The sequence below is a fragment of the Choloepus didactylus genome, chromosome 6, assembly GCF_015220235.1.
Source record: "Choloepus didactylus isolate mChoDid1 chromosome 6, mChoDid1.pri, whole genome shotgun sequence".
Classification (NCBI taxonomy): Eukaryota; Metazoa; Chordata; class Mammalia; order Pilosa; family Megalonychidae; genus Choloepus; species Choloepus didactylus.
Window position 1 is genome coordinate 10,781,057 of NC_051312.1, and position 23,555 is coordinate 10,804,611.

The window sequence follows — 23,555 nt, forward strand, 5'->3', positions numbered from 1 at the left end:
ATTTGGTTCTACTATTGAGGCAATATCCATTTGAATATTTAGCCAATGCTGTTTGTTATGAAGTTTCTCTTCTTGGCTTTTGGGAACCTGAGATGAGCTCCAGAAATTGTTCTTTTCCCAGACTCATGTAGGTTCCTCACACACTTGCACTGATCAGCACTCAGGTGAAAACTCAAAAGAAACTCCTTGCACATCTCGAGCTCTCCCTCTGTGCAGTTTTCTCTATTATTCTGCCCTGCAAAATCTCACCTCCATGGCCTTCCTGAAATTTCAACTCTGTCTCCTTAAATCAGAGAGCCCACCAGGCTTGTCGGGACATCCCTGCTTTGTGGTACAACCTGGAAACTCTCCCCAGGCAGTAAACTGGGACAATCGTATGTCTTGCCTCATTTATTTCCTTTCTCTTGGGGATCCCTGCCCTGCATTGCCCATTGTCCATTTCTGAATGCCATCATGGTCTATGTTTCCTCCAGGTTTTTAGTTTTTTCATGTGCAAAGGTAAATCCAGTTCCAGTTACTCCATCATGGCTGAAACAGGTACATGAAATTTCTGCTGCATTTCAAATGAAAATAAATACAAGAGTGCATTTGCCGCTAGATAGCAGAGGTGACTCCACACTAAACACGAGTAGGGACATAGATTGATGACTGGTATCTACTTTTCTCTCGCCACTCAACAATATGGAGCATGCAAACTGTTGTGATGGTTTTATAATATTCTGTGATTACACTCAGCAGATTTATCCTTTCTGTTTTTGGTGCACTTTCAGTTGCTTCCAGTATTTTGCCATCACTGACAATGCAGCTATGAACTTTCCTATAGAGTCCTCTAGTGCTCTGTACAAGAGTTTCTCTGGCAGGTTTTTTTTTTTTTTTTAATTTTTGGCTCAAACAACGGGAATTTGTTGGCTCACAGTTTCGAGGCTAGGGGAAGTCCAAAATCAAGGTGTCAGCAAGGTGATCACCAGGCAGTTTTTTTGTTCGTTTGTTTGCTTTTGTTTTACCTTGAAGGAGGAGTAAAGAGCAAACCATTAGTGCGATAATGAAATCAATCCAGTGGGTTAGTATTAGCTTTTTAAAAATAAAATAAAATAGAATAGAGAACATCAGACCACACAGCACATGGTCAGCATAAGCATTATTCCTTGAAACTTTTATTTCAGTTGCTGTGCCGGTTTGAATGCATTACGTCCCCCAGAAAAAGCCATGTTCTTTGATGCAGTCTTGTGGGATAGACGTTTTGGTGCTGATTAGATTGGAATCCTTTAAGTGTTTCCATGTGCCCCATCCAACTGTAGGTGATAACTCTGATGAGATAATTTCCATGGAGGCGTGGCCCTGCCCATTCAGCATGGGCCTTGATTACTGGAGACTATATAAGCTCAGACAGGAGCCAGCTTGACACAGCCAAGAGGATCACTTTGAAGAATGCACTGGAACTGAGAGAGGAGCTTCAGCTTACAGAGACATTTTGGAGACGACCTTTGAAAGCAGACTTTTGCTCCGGAGAAGCTAAGAGAGGACAGATGCCCCAACAGCAACTAAGAGTGACATTTTTGAGGAGCTGAAGCCTAGAGAGGAACGTCCTGGGAGAAAGCCATTTTGAAACCAGAACTTGGAGCAGATGCCAGCCACGTGCCTTCCCAGCTAACAGACGTTTTCCGGATACCATTGGCCATCCTCCAGTGAAGGTACCCGATTATGGATGCCTTACCTTGGACACTTTATGGCCTTAAGACTGTAACTGTATAACCAAATAAACCCCCTTTGTAAAAGCCAATCCATTTCTGGTGTTTTGCATTCTGGCTGCATTAGCAAACTAGAACAGTTGTGTATATGTGTAAGTGGGTATGTATATGGGTGTAAGTGTACTGGATTACTATGTAAATTGTATTCCTTATAATTGTGAGAAATTACAGTGTATTAACTCTACAAAGCATCAGCATCAGAAACCTTGCTCTGGAGTTTAAATTCTAAGTAGAATTGCTGGGTCTTAGGACATCTGATCTAAGGGCATGCTCATTTTGTAAGAAAATGCCAAATGGCTTTCTGAAAGGATTCTACCCTCTAAACAATAGTGTAAGAGCTTCCATTGGTCCACATTTCAGTCTTCACTTGGTATTATCAGCCTTTCTAATTTTGTGAATCTAGTAGGTATAAAATGGTGTCTCTTGTCATTTTAACTTGCATTTTTAATTGCAATTTCAAACAGAATTTTTCTTGATTGCCAAAGGGGTCAACTATCTTTCCATGTATTACAAGCCATCCTGTTCTTATCTTCTGTCTGTTTTTATATCTGTTTGTCTTTTTCTTAATTATTCATTCGGAACTGTATATATTCTGGATACTGACTTGGTTGGTTGTGTTTGGACACATCCCTCAATTTACAGCTTGCCTTTTTACTTCTTTATAATGTTTGGGGTTAAAATGAGTTTTAATTTTAATATAATCAAATTGATCAATCTCTTCTTTTAAGGTTAGTGTTGTCTGCCTCTTATTTAAGAACCCTTTTCCCTGCTTCCCAAAATCATAAAGACAATTTCTGATAGTTTTCCTAAAAAATTTTAAATATTATCCTTTCATTCCAGAAGGTTTCTCTCTTTTGCCCCCAACCTGTCATGGGCTGGGTCTCAAAGAATGCCGCTAGGATTGGCTTCCCTTTCCATGTGTGCTCTGGAAGGCTGAGTTTGATGGCATTCTTTCGCCATTATTTTTCCAGGTTTGTCAAGTGGGGGAGGGGGCAGGCATTGCCGTCTGCCCACACCGGCACTCTCCCCTGGCCCACAGGTACACACCCTGGGGATTCACAGCTGGAAAATGCAAACTCCTTGTCCTTGGGAAGCCCCCAGCCAGGCCCTGTCCCTTCTTCAGGCCTTAGTTTCCTCCTATAGAAAATGCAGATATGGCTGATGATCCGTGAGAACCCACCAACTCCAACGTTCGCATGTGCACGAAGTGTCTCTCTGAAATGCCTTTGGGAAGAAGTGGAGGAAAGCAAGTGCCAGGAGTTACAGGAACAGATGCTGAAAAGGGATGGAGTAGGAGAAACAGGGCGGCTGGTCAGCAGGAAGGTGCTTTCAAACCAAGGAAGGCCCGGGGCAGAGCCAGAGGAAGGTGTGGAGGCAGGAAGGGCCGGAGGTCCAGGTCGGGGTGGAGCAGGGCAGGTGCAGCACGTGGGTTAGCAGGGCCAGGTGGGTCCGGGCAGAGCCCAGACACTTGGGCGAGAAGATCCCGGGAAGGACATTTTAACATGGCCATTTTGAACTCAGGACATGTTCTCAGCCCTAAAAAAAAAGTCTTTCCAGTGAAAAATAATGACTCTGTAATGTGTTCAGTAGTCACCAGTACCCCACCATGACCAGTCCAATTCCAAATAACAGGAACTCGAAAGAGAATAGAGAAAATGGAGGAAAGAAAATCATCAATGAAATGATTCAAGAAAATTTCTCAGAACTGAAGGATGTGAGCCAGCAGATTGTCGTATCCCACCAAGTGCTCAGCCAGTGGACGAAAAGGACCCAGTTCAGGCACGTCACTGAGAAATTATAGGAAACCAAGAGAAAGAGAAGATTCTGTGAGCCTCTGGAGTGAAAAAAACAGTTCCTATACAGAGTATGGACCTAGAAAATTGCTCATATTTAAATTGTATTTTTTGGCAACACTTTCAAAGCTATTGGTGAGTGCCACCCTCAGGAGATGCATAATGACCAGGTGTTCCTCTTTGTGATGTGAGCAGCCATTGATGACACTGCCCAGATCCATTATTTCGTTAGGGGTTATCCCATCTGTGACCTGTGGGAGCCTCTTCAAGCCCTCTTTTTTTTTTTTTTTATCTTCATTTTATTGAGATATATTCACATACCACGCAGTCATACAAAACAAATCATATATTCGATTGTTCACAGTACCATTACATAGTTGTACATTCATCACCTAAATCAATCCCTGACACCTTCATTAGCACACACACAAAAATAACAAGAATAATAATTAAAGTGAAAAAGAGCAATTGAAGTAAAAAAAGAACACTAAGTACCTTTGTCTGTTTGTTTGTTTCCTTCCCCTATTTTTCTACTCATCCATCCATAAACTAGACAAAGTGGAATGTGGTCCTTATGGCTTTCGCAATCCCATTGTCACCCCTCTTCTTGACCAAGCCCTCTTTTTTGACACAACCACACTGGTCTGTGCTTTCTTGGTTGACAAAATGTTCCAGGCTCACATACATTTCCTGCTCCAGACCTGGAATCAGCCATTTCCTAAGGATTCCACCCCCTCCCAATGTTGGAAGTATCACTCCATCGCCGTCCAGCTCCTGGTGATGCTTTGAGAAGTCTGAAGTCGTTCTGCTCACTCAGCCACACACTCGAGGCCGAGGAAAGGGCAGCACCCTCCCCAGGGGCCTTCAGCCAGAGGGAGCTCTGCAGGCAGCATTCCTAGAGCCAGGTGCTTTCTGTAATGACCACCTCTCTCCGGTGGCCCCAGGCTGGTCCCGATCTAGAAGAATCAAAAGAGAGAGCAGTAATGCGTGACGCAAAGTTTGTACATGTGGAGCATGGGAAAGCAAACTCGGGCTCAAGTCGTATGGGAATGTAAGTGCTATGAGATTAGGGGTTTATTCCCTGCTCTGTCCCCATAGCATAGAACAGGACCTGGCAAATGGTAGGAATTCAATAAATACTAATGAGGTAAAAGAATAAGTTAAATCTCAGCTTCCCCACTTCTTAGGCACTCTCAACTTCCTTGACAGGAAATTGGATGATGACAGAACCTTGTATCAATTAAATGAGATGATATATTAAAGCAACCAGAGTTCACTAAGTACCAGGTGTTATAATTTCTATTGCCATGCCCTTGGTTCCTGCCTAGCTCGGAGAGGATAGAAACATAGCATCATCCAGGAAGCGACAGCCGCTCTTAGGAGGCACTGCTGAGGGTATGGCGTTGTTTTAGGTGCCTTAAATAATAATAAGTCAATTAAACTTCAAATCAACTCTATGAGGGAGGCTGCTCTTTTTTTTTTTTTTTTTTTTTTAAACACTCATTTTACAAATAGCTGACACAAAGAGAAGTGATTCTGGCTTCTGGGAATGAAGTTGGGGAATGTACCCTCATTTCTGCTCTCTCCAAGGATCTAAGGGAGAGTAGAACCATTGGTTCTACAGTTAATCTGTTACCCTGTCTAGGTCTGGAATTCTCCGTGGGAAGGTTTAACCAGGGCGCTTGAGGCTTTCTGTCTCTTCTTCTGTCAGTTTTGGCAAGAGAGGTTAAGTAACTTGCCCGAGTAGACAGGGAATTCAGTCCCAGGCAAGCTGGCTGCAGAACCCATGGCATTTTCCTGCCTAAGGTAAAATCACTTTTTACCTGTGAGACCTTGAGGAAGTCACTTCTCTTCCCTGAGCCTCAGTTTTCCACCTATAAATGGGGAAAATGATAGTGCCTTCCCGAGAGAGTGGTTGTAAAGGTGAAATGGTATCAGAAACACAAGCCTTGATGGCCTCTTGGACACTGCCCTGGGCATGGTGTGTGCTCAGCAAACTTTAATGGCTAGCATTGTCATGATGACAAGACCCGCCCAGTTCCATTCACCCCCAGGCCCAGGGCCGGGGTGGACCCCCACCCACATTTGCAGCCCCAGAGCATCTATACCCTGGAGCATTTGGAAGCCCAGCCCCACCCCCGGGGTGGCCATGGCTCACTTACTGGTTCTCCATGTCCTGTATGGTGTCGGGGAGGGGAAGGCCCTGGGTCTCAGGGAGAAACAGCAGGACAATGAAGCCGGACGTGATGGGGAGGATTCCATAGATGAGGGAGGGCAGCAGGGGCAGGGTCTGGCCAGTCAACCTGATCAGGGGGCCTAGCACAGCCCCGGCCCGGCCCACTGAGTGCAGGAGGCCATTGGCTGTCACCCTGTGAGTAGAGGGGAAGGCCAGGACCCGTGTCACGGCTGCTGTGGGACGGCCGTCCCGGGGGGCAGGCTGGCTGGGCCAGAGGATGCCGGGCTGAGGGGCTTGCCCTCCTTGAGGCCTTCCTGGATGCCACCTCCTCCATGGAGCCCACCCAGATTCCCCCACCCAGAGAGGGCATCTGCTTCCTGGGCACATCCAGCCTCCTTCGTGAGGAACCCTCTGGGACCTGCCTCATTCTGCCTGGTCTTAGCTGACTTGCGAGTTTGCCTCAGTGCTCCTGCTAAGTCACCAAGCTCCCAGCTTGGACTTTTCATATAATATCCACAGTATCAATAAGTAAATGAAAAGATGAAGAAACAAGTCAGCAAATGAGTCAGTGAGTGTGTGCCAAAGATGTGGAAAGAACACTGGACTAGGAACCTGGAGACCTGGGGTCCAGTCCCACCTTTCCACTGAGTAAGTCCTTCTCTGCCCCAGGCCTCAGTTTACCCAACCATAAAATGTGGGGCTGCTGTTGACTCTAGACCCCTGGTTTTCCATCTATGTTCCATGGAGCCCTCGGGGTCCCAGGAGGTGACTCGGGCTCTCTTGGGAGTGGGGAGGGGGCAGTGGGAAGTGGGTGTGGGTTCCTGGGTGTTCTCTTGGGGTTCCTGTAAGGTTTCACCTGGACAGACGATTCTGTGGCTCAAATTGGTTTCAAGATACAGAGCCAGTTGCCCTCTGGTATTGCTACTGCTTGTGTGTGTTGGGGACAGCGTGTGCCTTTGGGGGAAGGCAGGTGGGACTTGTGTCCAGGTCCTCGTTGGCCAGCGGCAGCTCTCCACTGACACTCCGCTGTGTGGCCGTAGACTCCCAGCCCTTCTCTGCCCTCCCACTGGCCCTCCTGGGGGGGTGTCTTTTTCTCACCTTGCCCCCCCCCCAGCCTACCGCAGTGAAGTTGGGAAGACTTCAGATAAGTAGACGGAGTAGCAGGTGAAGTTTATCGCAAAACCTCCCTTTCCCAGCACGGCGAAGGCCACGCGCAGGGTCTGTAAATCTGGGTGAAAGGAAGGGGTGAAGGGGTGAGGGTGGGCTGGTCAGCTCCGAGGCCGGCTCAGGATGAAGGGCCCGGGTTTCCCCCAGGCTTCCGTGGCCTGGACCCAGGTCTGCCCTGGGCCAGGCAGGGGCTCAGCCAAGGATTTGCTGTCATGGCAGGTGGGCACAGGGGTGGAGCCAGGTGTGGGAGGGGCAGCTGAGGGCAGCACCCCAGGCCTGCCCCCGGTGGAATTGGCTGGGTCAGGGCTTGTCGTGTCCTTGTTCCTGCAAAGGAGAGCGCCAGACCGTGCCCAGGCCCACACCGGGGACCCTGGAGACGCCAGGTTCTAGAAGCCTTCTCGCTGCCCCTCAGCCTTTCTTGGGGGGAACATGGGCTTTCGTGGGGGTGGATGGAAAGAGGCCTGTCTGGGAAGCCGTGGTCAGGGTCACTCTCTGCCATGGACCTGGGGCTCAGCTCCCCCTTCCCGCTCATTGTCACAAAGGGTCTCATAACCTGCCAAGTGTGGGTTCCCAGGAGCGTTTGTCTTGGAAAATGTCTCCGAGCTCCACATCTCGCTCAGAGTTGGACCTCACGGGGCTGCCTGCAAGGGCCGCAGCCCCCTCCCCGCCTTCGGTCCCCTCTCAGCTCCTTCCTCCTGGGTCTGCTGCCTTGGTTGGACACGCCCTGCAGTCTCCCCCCTTGAGCATAAAAGGAAACCCCGAGAAGCTTCCCAGAGCCTGACAGCCTCATTGGGAAAGAGAATAGTAAAGAGGCCCAGCTCTCTGCACACAGCAAGAGAGAAGGAAAGAAACCCCACATTGATATTGCCTCTCCTGCTTCACTTCAAGCTGGGGGGGGGGCTGGGGGGGCATCTCCCCAGCCCCCCCGGCACTCCCTCCCCCACCAGCCTCCAGCTTCAAGTCTGGGGCAAGCCCTGGCTCTGTTCTTCCTCACTGGGTGATCTTGGGCACCAGGTAAACGGACAGGGAGCTGGGTTATTAGGGTGACTCTTGGGTCATGGGGGGGGCAGGGCAGCCCCCCTCTCCCCCCACCGCCCCGCCGCCCCCGCCTCACCCTCTGGTACCAGGACGTTGGCCAGGATGGAGACGCCGCTGAGGAACAGGGCGCTGGCTATGGCCTTGCGGCGGCCGAAGCAGCGAAGCCCGAGGGGGACAAAGAACCGGCCCACGAAGTCCACGGCCCCGAAGAGGACCTGGAGGAGGAAGATGTCCCTTCCCAGGCTCTGCAGGTCCAGGACCAGCCCGTAGTAGGACATAAATTGGACAAAGCTGCAGGGCAAAGCCAGGAAGTCAGGCCCCTGCCCCACAGAGGAGAGGGGCTCCCCTGCAGCTCCCCTCCAGCCCAGGGGCTGTCCTGAGAGGGTGCAGCCCAAAGCCGGAGGGCTGCCCGCTCTGAGCTGGTCATGGCCAGAGCCCCAAGAAGCCTGCAGGATACAGGACACGTCTCCCCAAGGTCAAGCTCACCCCAGGAAAGAGCTGGCAGGATGAGGCCCCCCTCATCGTTACGCTCGGGGGCCTGGAGGCGGGGGCTGCACCGGGCTGGGGTGTGACCCCTCAGGCTTCCTGGCCACTGACCACCAAGAAGATTGACCCTCTCTGGCCCTGCGCTGCCCCTTCCTTGCTGGCTCTGGCCCTGTCTGGTTTGATCCCCGTGCCCGGTCCTGCTCAACCAGCCGTGAACCTGGGCAAGTCCCTGACCTGCTCTAGACACCCATATCTTCATCTTGAAGGGTGGGGATCATGAGAGGATGGGGTCTCTGAGGCTGCACTGCCCCGAGTCCCCTTCAGGATGGGAAGTCGGAGCCGCAGCCCCTGGGACTGCAACACCTCAGCTGGGGGAACCCAGGCTTTCCCGGGGGTGATGTCTGACAGCCGGTCCACACAGGCCAGAGGCACAGAAGGGGCCCCCCGGCTCCAGGGCTCCTGTGGGGCCAGCCGAGACCTGGCTGTGGCTGCGTCACAGCCCGACATCTCCCTGGCACCTTCCCCCCCCCCCTCCCCGCTGGAGCTGATCCCAAGAGTACCCCCCTCCAAGCCCCCCAATAAACTTCCTGCTCACCAATCTCCATCTCGGAGTCTGCTTCCTGGAGAATACACACACACACACACACACACACACACACACGACACACCACATACCCGGAGTAGCTGAACATACAGCATCTGAATTTCTGCCATTCGGAGGTTAAATTTGGATCCACGATCGGCCACAACGTAAAATGATTCTTGCCCGCTTTTAAAATCCGTCCCCACTGCCAACACACAGCCCAGCCCTTCCCCTCTGTGTCCTCGTGGGCAGAAGGCCGACCGCTGGCTGTGTCCGACGACACGGGGCCAGGCCACTGCAGAGCAAAACTGCGATTTGTGCAGAAGCCGCCACGTGGCATGAAATTTATGGAAGTGGCCTGGGAGACGGGCTTGGCCCACGAACCAGTGTTTGGAGAGTCAGGTGGGTAAGAACTGGTTTAAGAGTTGAAGAACAGACAGCAGACGAGGTTGGCTGCGTCAAAGCCTGTGATGTGAATTACAAAGGATGAAGGGGCGGCCTGGGAGCAAGGGGGAAGCCTTAGGTTTTTGAAAAAATGGCCCTGAACATTTGCAGCACCAGATACTCCTTCAAATTTATCAGAAAAAAAAAATTAATAAAGAAAAGAAAAAGCATGAGATCCATTCTTTGCTCTAACATTTAGCAAATATTTGCCATTATAACCCCTATGTGGTTAAATACAAAATATAAGAAACATTTGCCTGATCTTTAGTTTTCATTTCAAAATAAAGCCCCAGTCGAACCTGGTCCTCACTTTTGACCATGCTGGTTTGGCTGCTGCTTTAGCTGAATTTATTTTAAGGGGCACCCTTGGGTGCCGAGGCAGGGCCTGGGGGTGGGGGCAGAGACTGTGGAATAAACACGGGAATTCTCAGCCCCGGCCAGAGCGTGCACACCCTGCTTGGCTGCCGTGCCAGTTTGAATGTATTATGTCCCCCAAACGCCATTATCTTTGATGTAATCCTGTGTGGGCAGAACTATCAGTGTTGATTAGATTGTGATTTTTTGACTGAGTGCTTCCATGGAGATGCAACCCACCCAACTGTGGGTGATAACTCTGATTGGATAATTTCCATGGAGGTGTGGCCCTGCCCACTTAGGGTGGGTCTGAATTAAATTACTGGAGCACTATATATGCTCAGACAGAAGAAGCGAGCTTGGTACAGCCAAGATGGACACTTTAAAAAATCCATAGTAGCTGAGAGAGTAGCTGCAGATGAGAGACAGTTTGAAGATGGCTGTTGAAAGCAGACTTTTGGTCCGGAGAAGCTAAGAGAGGACAAACGCCTGAAGAGCAACTAAGAATGACATTTTGAAGAGGAGCTATGGCCTAGAGAGGAACATCCAGGGAGAAAGCCATTTTGAAACCAGAACTTTGGAGCAGACGCCTGCCAAGTGCCTTCCCAGCTAACAGAGGTTTTCCGGACACCATTGGCCATCCTCCAGTGAAGGTACCCGATTACTGATGTGTTACCTTGGACACTTTATGGCCTTAAGACTGTAACTTTGTAACCAAATAAATCCCCTTTTATAAAAGCCAATACATTTCTGGTGTTTTGCCTTCTCGCAGCATTAGCAAACTAGTGACTCACCCTCTCACCTCGGGGAGTTACTTACCTCACTGGGCCTCAGTGTCCCCATCTGTAAAGTGGGTGCGCACATGCACTACCCCAGGGAGTTGCAGGGAGGAGTGAGTGGATACAGAGCACGGGGTCAGCCTGCTGTGGATGTGCTGCTGGGATGCATCTGGGATGCCACCACTCAGTGGTCCCCTCCAGCCACTGTTTGGCCCCTCGGCCCTGAGCCCGGGCCCCTGCCCAGGTCACCATGCGATCCTGCTTTCCCGCTGTCCTCCTGCAAAAGCCAACCTCCACACCCCACCTGCACACAACCCCTCCCCTGCCTGCCCAGAGTCCTGCCCACTGGGGGTCCTTCTCGTCCCAATCAGCAATGCACAGCACTCCATGGGCCCAGCAGATGCTGTTTAGCCCCTGGACACCCCCTCTCCTTGCCCCAGAACCCCACCCTGTCTGCAGGAGGGGCTGAGCCAGGATGGTTTACCTCACCACCAGCAAACTGTAGGTCCTCCAGCGGAGCACAGGCACCCGGAACAGGTCCAGCACAGACTGTTGGGTCTTCGCGGTGGCCAGTTCCTCCTCCATGCTGGATGCTAACACCTCCGGGGGGAAGGGGCTCGGTGAATGGGGGCCCAGGTAGGCAGAGAGATGGGGGTGCTTGGCTTGGCCTTGCTCTGGGGACTGCAGCCTTAGAGGTGGACGTGGGTCAGAAAGGTTTCTCTCTGGCCCCCTGGCCGAGCTCCCTTCTACAGACCTGGTCCACCTACCCGGAGCCGAGAGGGAGGGTCATGTCCCAGCTCCGACCCTCTGCTGCAGGCTGCGGGATGATGCTGCTTGACAGGCACGCAACAAAGCTGCAACACAACCCCCCCCCCCCGCCCAATCTGTCTCCTTGCTGTGCCTGAATTTCCCATATTCACTGGAGCACTGCTCCCTGCCTCTGCGCCCTGTCAACGACATCCTGATCAGCTCTAGCTTGCCTCCTCCTGGAAGCCTTCCTGGATTTTCCCACCCCTAGGGAGTTCTGGGCCTCTGATCTCTGGCACCACCTCCTCCAGCCTGCTGCCTTAGAATAGCTACCATCAGATGACTGTGCCCTACTTCTCCAAGGGTGCCAAGAAGCCCCCTGAGGTGAGTGAGCAGTATATATGTGTGGAGGTGGTGGGTAAGAGAGGTGGTGATGCGGGTGGTGGTAGCGTTGGCGTGGATAATGTGATCTTGTGGTGACTGGTGGTGGAGATGCCAGTGGTGGTGATGGTGGGAGTGGTGGAGTTGTTGGTGATGGTAGTGACGGTCATGAAGGTGATGGTGCTTTGTAGAGATGCTGGGGGTGGTGGTGATTCTGATGGCGGTGCTGGTGGAGAAGGTAATAGTGATAGTGGTTTTGGTGGGAGTGTGAACAGTTGTAATGCTGGTGGTGATGGTGATGTTGGGGGTGACGGGTGATTTGGGTGATGCTATTAGTGGTGTTGATGATGACAGTGTTGTTTGGGGATGAAAATGAAGGTGACTGCAGTGTTGGTGTTTGTCGAGGTGGTGATGATTGTGATGGTGATGGTGGTGAAGGAGATGGTGGAGGTGCAGGTGGCTGTGGTACTGGTGATGGTGGCACTGAAAATGGTGGTAATGTTACTGGTGATGGTGATGGTGTTTGTGTAGAGATGGTGGTGGAGGTGATGGTGATGGTGATTGTGTAGAGATGGTGGTGTTGGAGGTGATGGTGATGGTGTTTGTGTAGAGACGGTGGTGGTGGAGGTGATGGTGATGGTGTTTGTGTAGAGACGGTGGTGGTGAGGTGATGGTGATGGTGTTTGTGTAGAGACGGTGGTGGTGAGGTGATGGTGATGGTGTTTGTGTAGAGACGGTGGTGGTGAGGTGATGGTGATGGTGATTGTGTAGAGACAGTGGTGGTGGAGGTGATGGTGACGGTGATTGTGTAGAGACGGTGGTGGTGGAGGTGATGGTAATTGTGTAGAGATGGTGGTGGTGGTGGTGATGGTGATGGTGATTGTGTAGAGACGGTGGTGGTGGAGGTGATGGTGATAGTGTTTGTGTAGAGATGATGGTGGTGGAGGTGATGGTGGTGGTGGAGGTGATGGTGATGGTGTTTGTGTAGAGATGATGGTGGTGGAGGTGATGGTGGTGAAGCTGATGGTGGTGGTGGAGGTGATGGTGATGGTGTTTGTGTAGAGATGGTGGTGGTGGAGATGGTGGTGAAGCTGATGGTGGTGGTTTGGAGTTTTGTAGAGATGCTGGTGGTGATGTTGGTGATGCTACTGGTTGTGTGGATGGAGGTGACGGTGGAGTGGGTCTTGGTGGTGGTGATGATAATACATTAGTGGCCAGGTCCCACACCCCGGGTCCCACATGGCTGCATCTCACCTCTATGGTCAGTGTCTTTTTGGCTTCCTTGTGGCCATTTATCCTCGCCACCTTTCTGAGTTCCCGAAGCCCTTGGTCTGGTTTGCCCGTAATAATCAGCCACCGGGCGGATTCCGGCAGCCACCTGTTAAAGAAGCAGGTGTTTGGCTGGGTCTTGGCTTTCTTCCTGCCTACCGTGAGCTCCCCCAGGTCGGGGAAGGAGGGAGGTGGTGGTGGGCAGCGGGCCCTCCAGCTGCTGGGGGAGTGAAGCCAAGGCAGTGCTTCTCCCGCTTTGCTGCTAATGCCAGGTGGGGAGACGGCGGCTTCGGAATAAAGATGAGCCCCGGTGCCTGGCTGCCCCCTCCTGCCCTGTGCCACCCCACCTGGTTTCCCCGTCTGCCAAGCTCGTACAGTCGGTGCACAGGCTGCTGGGCACGGGGCGTCCCCAGAGTGGCCACTTCTCCTTGATTCTGGGACCATTTCTGTGACAGAAAGGTCAAATGGTCCTGGATTTTGTTTTTTTAAAGCACATTTAAAACATCTCTAGCCAGAACCAAGAGATTTTATAAAACCAACCTGTTTCTTCCCAGCCTCAGGGGCAGATGGGTGGGGAGAGACATCTCTCTGGTGAAGGGGGCAGAGTTTGCCCAGCCTCCTGGGGCTCAGCCACCTTTGCAGGGAAGCTGAAGAAATCTGGAGGCAGGCTGACCTGGTGGTTAGGAGAGCCGGCCTGCCTGGGTTCAAATCCTGCTTCCGGCACTCACCTGCTGTGTGTGCTGGGGTAAGTTATTTACCCTCTCTGTGCCTCAGCCCCTCACCTGAAAATAGCGGCAATGATAATAACTTCCTCACTAGAGAATGTGTTTCTAAAACATCCGGTGACATGATCAGCACCCACCATGCACCCAGTAGGTGTGACATGGGTGGCCTTGTAGGTATACAATATTCTGTCTATACAATGTAAACTCCATGTAACGAGGGCTCTTTGTTTCATTCATCAGTGTATCCCGGAGGCCAAAGCCCACAGCTGGCACGGAGCAGGTGCTCAGCAAATATTTGGGGACAAATGAATGAGCCCTTGTGATCCCATAAGTCCTCAAAGAAGACTTCTCTGGGTCTAGGTCTGCTTGGCCCTGGCTCACAGGCACGAGACAACTGATGGGGACACTAATTTTCATTTGCTTCCCTGTGTCTCTTTCTCTGCCCCTCTCTCCCCACCCCCAGGCAGGTGTTTTCCGGACCTCAGGGATTTTGCAGCACCAAAAACAACAGTGAGAGAGATACATTTACTTCTCCAACACGGCCGTTCCTGACTTGGATGCCCGCGGGCTGGGCAGGGGAAGTGGAGGAGTGAGGCTGGTGGCGATGGAGGGATGGGGCAAACGTCAGGGAAGAGCCGGGCCTGGGCGCAGGCCCAGGGGACAGCAGGAAGGGGTGTTGGGAGACCAGGGACGCAGCTACTGGTCACCTCCGGCCCAGGTCTGCCACTGGGGCTTTCAGATTTTCAGGAGAAGATAGAAACAACTTAAAAACAAAACAAAGAACTCCTGATTTTTAAGTGTTGGCAACTTGTTACAAACATTTAAATATTTAAAAAAATCACCATTTGATTGACAGAGGCAGAAAATAGAGTGCAGGTTACCAGGGTGGGGGACGAGGGGTTAAGGCACAAAGGGTGCGGGGTCTCTGTCCGGGGAGATGGAAAAGTTTTGGTAAAGAATGGTGCTGATGGGAGCACAACATCGTGAACGTAATAAATGCTGCTGAATGCTGTGCTTGGGCGGGGTTTGAGTTGGGAAATTTTGTGTTGTATATACGTTACCACAATATTTAAAAAGAGAGAGGGTGACTAAATAGACAATGACAATTCAATGCAATACATGGTCCTGGAGAAAATGCCCAAAAGGCCACTATGGAGGCAATTGAAAAACATTGAAATACAGACCGTGCACTTTGTATCAATGTTAAATTTCTTAAACCGTTAAATGTTCGTGGAGCATGATGTATGCAACCTGCTCTGAAATATTTAGACAATAGAGAGATGATAGAGAGACGAACAGGCAGAATGACATGGCAAAACACTAATTGTTGGTAAATCTGGATATCTGGTGGGGGATATTGGAGTTCTGTGCATTGTTTCTGGATTATTTTTGCAACTTCCTATAAGTTTGAAATTATTTCAAAATAAAATGTTTTTAAAGAACTGTTTTAAAAGCATCATCTGAGCCAGTGCTGTGCCAGCCAGTTACTGCCTTGCCCAGGCTGGAGGCGAGCCCCAGACCCCTGCCCGAAATGCCCATCCGTGAACTTGGAATCCCAAAGAACGTCTCTGCCAAGCGACAGCCCAGCTCATCCCTCTCTCTTCTTTGGCTCCCAAAGTCTTGGCACCCGTGGCCAGCCAGGGTGGTGAGTGAGGGCCCCGCTCCAGCACTGCAATGCCCCACGAGGGAAAAGCCCCCTGCTGTACCCACCAGGATGCCAGGAAGCAAGCAAAGTAGGGCACCGACACGGCCATCTGGAGGGAGCGCCAGTCCCGCAGGGCGAAGGCCAGGCCGGCTGTGGTCATTTGGCCGGTGCTGTAGCAGCATCCCTGCACCGCCATGGTGACCGCCCTCCTGCCCGTGGTGGTCCACTCGACCACTGGAAGGCAATGGGGTGATGCAGGTGAGGTCACGGCAGCTGCTTGGGGCCCAGCGCCCCTCCACAGCCCCGCGGCAGGAGCGGCCGAGGGGGCACCCCCGGGGGGCACTCACAGAGCACGCTGGAGACCAAGCTGATGCCGGCGACGGCGACAGCACTCACGAACCGGAGACCGCAGTAGACGAGGAAGTTCGGGGCAAAGGACACGCCCGTGCTGGCCACGGCCACCTGCAGGCAGCACCAGCTCAGGATCAGCTTCCGCCCCAACCTGTCAGGAGAGAAGAGCACAGTGGGGCCCTGGGAGGGTGGGCGTCCGGCCGAGGCGCGTGTCCCCCCAGAGCCCTAGCACTGGCATCTGGCGCCTGGGGTGCCTCCTCTGAGCTTCTGGGGGTACATTCGGAGCACTTTGGTCTAAGAACGGCAGACGCCTTGCTCTCTGGCAGCCACGTGGCATCGTGGCTGGGAACGTGGGCTTTGGCGTCAGGCAGGGCAGGGTTGGAGGCTCGGCTCTGCTCCTAGGTGACCTTGGGGACATGGCTCAGCCTCTCCGCAACTGCTGCTGTCATCACACTGGCCTCACGCGAACCACTGGCTGCATCTGTGCCGGCCGGCAAGGAGAAATGTGCGGGCGAAACCCGGCCTCACCTGCCTGAGCAGCACCCAGGGGCCAGGGCACCGCCCCGGACCCCAGGGGTGAAGCCAGAGACTGGCTACGACTTGGCCTCCTGTGGGGCCAGCTGCGGGGACCGAGCTGTCCCCCCACGGCTGGGTGGAGCCTCTGAAAGTTGCAGGCTGGGCCGGGCCTCCCCCCTGCTGCTGGGGCTACTATTCATAACATGTAGAATAATGATGCCACAACTCCAGCCCGAAGCGCTGGCGACTCGTGCCAGGCCCTCTTCCAAGCTGTGTAGGCGGATTAACTCATTTTGTCCTCACACAGCCCCCGTGAGCAGATGCCAGAGCCCCCCGATTACTCAAGGAATCTGAGGCACCAAGAAGTGAAGGAGCCTGCCTTCAGGAAGTGAGGGCGCTGCAGGTTTGGGACTCAGACCCAGACGGTCCACCCTGGGGCCTGTGCTCGTGGCCGCTGAACACGCTGCTGGGAGAACGTCTGGAAGCCACTCGAGCATTCATTCGTGCATCCGTTCCCTAAATATTTACTGAGCATCTGCTACCTGCCAAGTAGCATCCTGGGTGCTGGGACATGGCCCAAGATCCCTGCCCTCGGGGAGCGGATGTTCTCATGGGAATGCGGCTGTCGGAGCAAGGCAGTGTGCTGAGACGGCGTGGCAGGGCCTCCTGGCCTTCGGTGCCGAGGCTGGGGCAGGGTCTTTAGCTTGGTGGTGTAGGAAGGCCTCCCAGAGGAGGTGGCACTGGGCTGAAGACTTCTGGTGGAGTCTCAGTGAGCAGGGACCCTCTAAGGAGGAGGTCCATGTAGCTGGGGAGCAGTGGCCAACTGCAGATAGGGGTGGAGGGTGGACAGGGAGGGGGACAGGAAGGGCTGGGTATGGGGGGCTGCAGTAGGGGGTACTGGCTGCTGTTCTCAGTGTAGTGGGGGCTGGAGGATGTTGGGCCAGGGGTGGACTAGGTTCAGGTTCACCCACACATGTTTGCAAAGTGACTCAGCTGCAGGGGAACGGATGGGGTGGGGCGTGGCTGCGTGGAGGTGTGGGTGACTGTGAGGGGCCAGGGCTGGGGTCCCTGGGAGGTCTGGGGGCAGCTGGAGGAGCGAGGGAGCTAGGCTGGGGGTGGAGGAAGAGCCCCTGCAGGCTGCCAGGGGTGGGCAAAGGGTCTGTGGTTTAGCTTGGGCCCTGGAGGTGCCTCCCAGACACCCAAATGGAGACTCGAATCAGCCATTGGCTTTGCAAGCTTGGGTGGGGGGCGCAATTAGGGTTTCTCAGCATTAGACAGTCGTGCTTCAAGCAAGAGAGTGTAGATGGAAAAGAGCAGGAGGCTCCGGGGCTTCTCCGAATTCCCGGGCTCTCAACCTCAGGAGGAACTTGGAGAAGAAGCCATGAGGAGGTGGAGGAAAACCAGGGCGCGGATGTCCTGGAGGCCGAGAGTCAACCGTATGCCAAGGAGATGTCATCTTCTCAGCAGGTTTAACTGTCACTTGGACAGAGAAACATCCTACCCGCCCTGGCTATTGCTGCCCCTGTCCCCAGCCCAGCCTGTCCCTGGCTAGCCTGTCGCCCCGCCTTAGTTTCCTTCCAGCACTCACTTGGGTGTCTGCTGGCCCTTGGCTCCCACCCTCCCCACTCCCCACCCCCCCGTCCATCTCCGCAGTGGACAGAGGGTGCCCCTGCACCCTGCAGGCTGCTTGGCTACACCAAGCATCCAGTGACAGCCTCGGGACTGACGGGCAGAGGGGCAGCAGCAGAGGCCACGGTGCAAGGAGGATGTGGCCAGGCGGACGGAGGCCTGCGACCGGGACAGGGGCCCTCTCTGGGCGGGGGCAGCCGAGTGGGCAGGAGGTGACGGAGGAGGGGGCCGGCTTTACTGTGACAGGGAACTAGTGTCCGATGGGGGCAGAGGCCAACCAAGGAGGGGAGGTCCTTGGGGGGATGGGAACAGCAAGAGGTGGGGGAGACGCTGACATGCAGGAGGGAGAGGGGGGCTTGTGGTGGAGGTGGGGGCTGCGAGGGGCCGGGCTGCACGTGGAGAGCCGGCCACAGCTCTCTCCTGCCCCAGCATTGGGCTCAGGCATTGCAGTGTCCCCTGAAGTCACATGGGTCTTCCCATCCGGTGGCTTCTGTTTTTTGGGGGCACACGAGGTGAGATCACAAGCTGAGCACAGGGGTGGGGTCTTACAGAGAGAGGAGAATGTCCTAACTCGGCTGCAAAGGTCCCAGTTGTGGGATGACTCATGTCCCCTCAAAAGACATCAGGTTCAAGTGCTGACCCCCATCCTCATTTGGGAATAGGGTCTTTGAAGATGTGATTAAGACGGATTGGCCTGGACCCTGATCCAATGCAACTTGTGTCCTTATAAGAAGGGGAGAGAAGACGGACCCAGGTGACGAGGGATGCAGCCCACCCAGCCCACGGGTGGCCGGCACGCCAGCAGGAGCAAGGAGGGGGCAAGGAAGGACCCTGCCCCACAGATTCCAGGCTTCAGGCCCCCACAGCTGAGAGGCCATACAGTTCTGTCTTTTCCAGCCACCCAGGGTGTGGAGCTTTGTTATAGCCACCCCAGGAAGCGAGGGTGCCCTGGATTCCGGACTTTGTCCCTATCTCCAGGCCCATTGTCCCTTGACTGCCCATCGGCTCAGCTGCAGCCCATACCTGACATGCTCTCCGCCTCCCCAACTCTTTGCCTGGCTGATTCTCAAAGGGGGGCCATCCCTGAGGTCTCTGTTTAGATGTCCCTTCCTCCAGGAAGCCCTCCCGAGCCCCCCCGGTTGTGTCACTGCCCCTGCGGCTGCAGTGTGTCTACTTCATGGCACATCTTGTACCAGCAGTGACAGGAAAGAGGTCGGGCTCCCCCCTACCAGGCTGTACGCTCCCAGGGGCCAGGCCAGGTGGCCCAGGACCTGGCACACAGTAGGTGCACAGAAAAGGCTGGTGGATCTGGCACACACTAGGCGCTCAGCAAAGGCTGTGGTGGACCTGGCACACAATAGATCCTCAGCAAAGGCTGGTGGAGCTGGCACATACTAGGCGCTCAGCAAAGGCTGTGGTGGACCCAGCACACAGTAGATCCCCAGCAAAGGCTGGTGGACCTGGCACACAGTAGGCGCTCAGCAAAGGTTGTGGTGGAGCTGGCAGACAGTAGGTGCTCAGCAAAGGCAGTGGTGGAGCTGGCACACAGTAGGTGCTCAGCAAAGGCTGTGGTGGACCTGGCACACAGTAAGTGCTCAGCAAAGGCTGGTGGAGCTGGAACACAGTAGGTGCTCAGTAAAGTCTATGTGGAGCTGGCACACAGTAGGTGCTCAGCAAAGGCTGTGGTGGACCTGGCACACAGTAGGTGCTCAGAAAAGTCTAAGGTGGGTCTGGCACACAGTAGGTGCTCAGCAAAGGCTGGTGGACTAAGCGAAGGAGAGAATGTGGTGGACAGAGGAAGTGCGCGTTCAGATCTCTTTCTCGGGGTGACTGCTAACGCGGCATCCAGGTTCGCATGTCAGTAGTGGGAGTCACCGCTGCTTGGGGGCTGCGATGGGAGGGTCACGCATCTCCGAGGGGACCCTCTGGCTCCCAGGTTGAGCCTGGATTGGACACTTGTGCCTCTGACTCCACACTGCTGGGTTCTGTTCAGAGGGAGCTGGGGTGGGGGGCACACTCACCGGGAGGAGAGGAGACCCCACACAGCGTATCCCACCAGGACCCCGGCCAGGTAGATGGACTGGGCCATGGGCTTGAGGGCCTGCGAGCTGCACACCAGGTCCCACTGGAAGAGAAGAGGGTGTGGCAGGCCGGCTGAGGGGGCTGGGATGCTGGGGAGGGGCACACAGTTGGGGTCAGGTCGGGAGTTCCCAGCCAGGAACACCTGGTCAGCCTGGGTCCTGGGGCTCTGGGCACCCACGTGGGGTCCCCAGATTCCTAGTGCCAGGCCACACACATGGAAAGGGTCTGCTGGCTCTCAGCTCTGGTTGGCAGGGACACAGGATGGCTTTGCATCTGACAGTGTGACAGCTGCTCGGGGTAGGGTCTGGCTGCCCAGCCATGCAGTAGTTGGCAGTGGGGGGACAGTGGCGGGCAGTGGGGACAGTGGCTGGCAATGGGGGAACAGTGACTGGCAGTGGGGGGGGCAGTGGCTGGCAGTGGGGGGACAGTGACTGGCAGTGGAGACAGTGGCTGGCAGTGGGGGGACAGTGGCTGGCAGTGGGGACAGTGGCTGGCAGTGGGGGGACAGTGGCAGGCAGTGGGGGGACAGTGGCTGGCAGCGGAGGGCAGTCCTGGCAGTGGGAGCAGTGGCTGGCAGTGGCAGGCAGGATTAAATTCTAACCGTACTGATTACTAGCTGGGTCAACTTGCTGCTGCCTGTGGCTGAGTCTGTGTTCTCACCCAGGTGATGGGGCGACAGCGCTGCTCCTCTCACAGGGCTGGGGGTGAATGGAGAAGACGCAGCACTCCCACTGGTGATCCTTCCAGGGGCTCCGGCTGAGCACCAAACATCCATCGCCCGAGTGTGCCCCCTGCCCCTCTCCCTGTCGAGTCGGTCCTTTGGGGAGACCTCACAGCTTCACCCATGCCACCCCAGGTCCCCCTCCAGCCATCCCCTTTGTCGCCTGGGAGGCCACAGGGCCTGGGTCTCCTGGTGTCCCTAAGGACATTCCTCACCGAAGTGCAAATCAGATCTTGTCACCTCCCCACCCCACTCTTTACCACTGGCTCCCGATTCCCGATTCCGTCCTCTCCCCCTTCCCAACTCTTGCGGCCACGGCCGCTCACCCTCTGCACCCAGGCACGCTGGCCCTCGCTCTGCTCCTACGCAGGACCTTTGTCCCAGCTGGGCTCTCTCTCCTGATCCCCACGGGGCCGATTCCCTCTCGCATCACTCAGACTTGAGCATAGATGTCACCCACTCAGAGAGGCCTTCCCAGGCCACGCCAGCTAAGGGAACAGTTTTCTCCCTGCTCACTTACGACACGGAGCATCGAGGCAGGACAGTAGAACAGCTGCCCGGGTTGAATCCAGTTCCAGTACATTTCAGCTGTGTGTCCTGGGGCAAGTTATTCAACCTCTCTGTGCATCTGTTTTCTCACTTATAAAATGGGGATAATAGCAGCACGCACCTCATAAGATTGCGGTGAGACTGGGACCCCCGAGAAAGCATCTGGATCAGTGTCAGGCCCTTAGAAGGCTCTGTTTATTGCTGGTTAACTGTTTACATATTGACTGAGTCTGAACTGGCCATTAGAACCTAAGTTCCTAGAAGCCTCCTTGTCCATCCTGCAACCCTAGCACAAGATCAGAATCTGAAATATCGAAAGCACTCAGTAAATACGTATTGAGGGGATAACATATCATTTATTAGCAGTGGTGGAGGTGACGCAACACCTCCATTCGTGGATGTGTGACTGTTGTTCAGGGGGTAGGAGGTGAGCTGTGCACGCTGCGGGGAAGGCCCTTACCTCGGTCACGGTGGTGGAGGTGAAGGTGCTGCGGTCGTAGACCCAGCCGTCCATGCACGGCTCCGTGGCAGCCTCGCTCCAGTTGGTGGCCGAGGCGTTGGGGCCCAGCAGCTGCCACTGCGGGTGGCGGAAGCGGAGACAGCGGTGGGGCCGCTGGTCGGGGCTCGGAGGGATGGAGACCTCCAGGAGGGCCTCGGGGCCTAGGGCCCCAGGGACACTGGCCTGGGCAGTGCTGTTGTCCAGGAGGGGCGCCCGGCAGCGGTGGTTGGGCACGGCGGCCGAGAAGTTCTCCAGAAGCATGTGGGAGGGTAGCAAGATGATGACAAAGAGGATGGTGACGGTCTGTAGAACATGAAAGCGGCCTATGCCCCCGGCTCGCTCCAAGAGCTCAGAGAACGCCATGGAAGGAGCTGCAGCCACTCACACCGGGGTCCCCTGGAAGCAAGCGAGCAGGGGAGGCCCCAGGCTGCTGCTTGGACTCACTGGCAGGTGCAGTCTCCAGGGCCACCAGGACTTTCGTCCCCACTCGCTGGCCGGCCAGGGTGGTGGGAGTAACCGGTTGGATCAGTCCCAAGACAGCTTGGCGATGCCTCAGGAAAATTCCTCCTCCTGGCTGTTTCAGGGGGGCAAAATCCCAACTCTCTGGAGATGGGGGAGTGAGAACAGAGCCCACTGGGCCCTGGGTTCGGGGCTTCCTGTTCAGAAATGAACCCCCGGAGGGCTGAGCTGTCTTCTTGGACCTCCAGCCCCAAGAGTGAAAGATCAAGCGGATGTTATTTTAATAAGGGACAGCGTCATGATGTTACTGAATTACAGTTTTGGAAGAAATATCAACTTGGCCATTTTCTCCGTTAAAGTTTAATCTCTGCGTGGGCCCCTGGGTGGGAAGGGCCGGTTTGGTTAGGCCCAAGAGCTCCCCGCTGGCCAGCTGGGCTCATTCTCAAATCATGAACCTTCAGACCTTCGTGTGGCCTCTTATCCAGAAAGCAGTCGGCCTCCCGCAGCCCATCTTGGGTTCATTTCTCCAAAGCACAGGTGGGAGGACCGGGGACTGGTCTGGGGAGTTCTGCTGCCCTGAGGCTGTGGGTTCAGGGCTGTCCCTGGCCCGTGACCCCTTTCCAGTGACCTTCCCACTGTCCACCTCTCCCCTCCCTCATTGCCACCTCCTGCCAGGCAGTGCTGGGGAGACCAGCTCGCAGCTTCTATTTCGAGGCCCAGGCTGCCTTTACTAGACTGTAAGCTACTCCAGGGTGGAAATCATGGCTACGACTTCCTGGCATTTGTTAGAAGCCCTTCGTGAGCCCTGGGCTGAGCAAGCTTGCAGGATAGGGAAGTAAGTAAAGTCTCAGCTCTGACCCAGCGTGGGACCCCAGCCCAGCAATGTGCTCCTATGAGGAGGGGTGAAGTCCCCCTGCCAAGGGCCTGCTGTGTGCCCTGCTCTGGGCTGACCACGCCACCCAATCTCCTCTTTCATTCCTCGCAGCAGGCTGGGAGAGAGATGCTGCTCATTCCTCAGACCTGGAAACTGAGGCTCAGAGAGGGCAGGCAGCATGTCCCAGGTCACACAGCAGAGTTGCTGTTGGAACAGAAGCTTGGGCTCTCTGCAGTGCCCCCGAGCAGCTGCGTGTGGCTTCCAGCCTGGCACGGGCCAGCTGCCAGCTGCTCACCTCGTGGACACTGGGGGCATGGTCAGGAGCATGAGGCCACCTCCCAGGGTGTGGGAAGGAAGCCGCTGAGCCGCTGGGGAAGGCAGTTCTGAGAAGTGCTGGGAGGCGGCCCTGGGTGTGGGTGTCTGGACCCTGAACTTTGAGAAGCTCCCCAGAGAGGGCACCCAGCCAGGAAGCCGGAAGTTGAGATTCCAGGCCAGGATCCCAGGGCCAGGACTGGCGGCTCTCTGTCTCTGCGGGCAGGA

At 54.7% G+C, this 23,555-nt stretch overlaps 1 protein-coding gene across 12 annotated transcripts; it reads right to left on the reverse strand.

Moving 5' to 3' along the window:
- Positions 1–4,021: 4,021 nt before the first annotated feature.
- On the reverse strand, positions 4,022–22,382 carry SLC22A11 (solute carrier family 22 member 11). 12 transcript variants are annotated; one of them, XM_037840420.1, is made up of 12 exons: positions 21,644–22,382; positions 20,574–20,730; positions 19,853–19,956; positions 15,683–15,837; positions 15,401–15,569; positions 12,951–13,074; positions 11,053–11,161; positions 7,999–8,213; positions 6,837–6,945; positions 5,704–5,910; positions 5,365–5,415; positions 4,022–4,497 (listed from the first exon to the last, which is right to left on the reverse strand). In XM_037840420.1, the coding sequence occupies exons 1-12, from the start codon at positions 22,043–22,045 to the stop codon at positions 4,437–4,439; spliced, it is 1,863 nt and encodes a 620-aa protein (XP_037696348.1). In that variant the 5' UTR covers positions 22,046–22,382; the 3' UTR covers positions 4,022–4,436. The 12 variants fall into 12 exon arrangements, with proteins under 12 accessions (XP_037696348.1, XP_037696346.1, XP_037696349.1 ...); XM_037840418.1 differs by having other exon boundaries at positions 20,520–20,730; XM_037840421.1 differs by having other exon boundaries at positions 7,999–8,137; positions 11,053–11,168; positions 20,520–20,730.
- Positions 22,383–23,555: the final 1,173 nt, after the last annotated feature.

Excerpts from the sequence above, each read along its gene's own strand:
- SLC22A11 (XM_037840418.1), bottom strand. The coding sequence starts at position 22,045 with ATGGCGTTCTCTGAGCTCTTGGAGCGAGCCGGGGGCATAGGCCGCTTT. Across the intron at positions 19,957-20,519 it reads GTTGACCCAGCTAGTAATCA|TGGGACCTGGTGTGCAGCTC; the intron begins GTACGGTTAGAA and ends CTTCTCTTCCAG. Across the intron at positions 11,162-12,950 it reads AAAAGACACTGACCATAGAG|CATCCAGCATGGAGGAGGAA; the intron begins GTGAGATGCAGC and ends CGGAGGTGTTAG.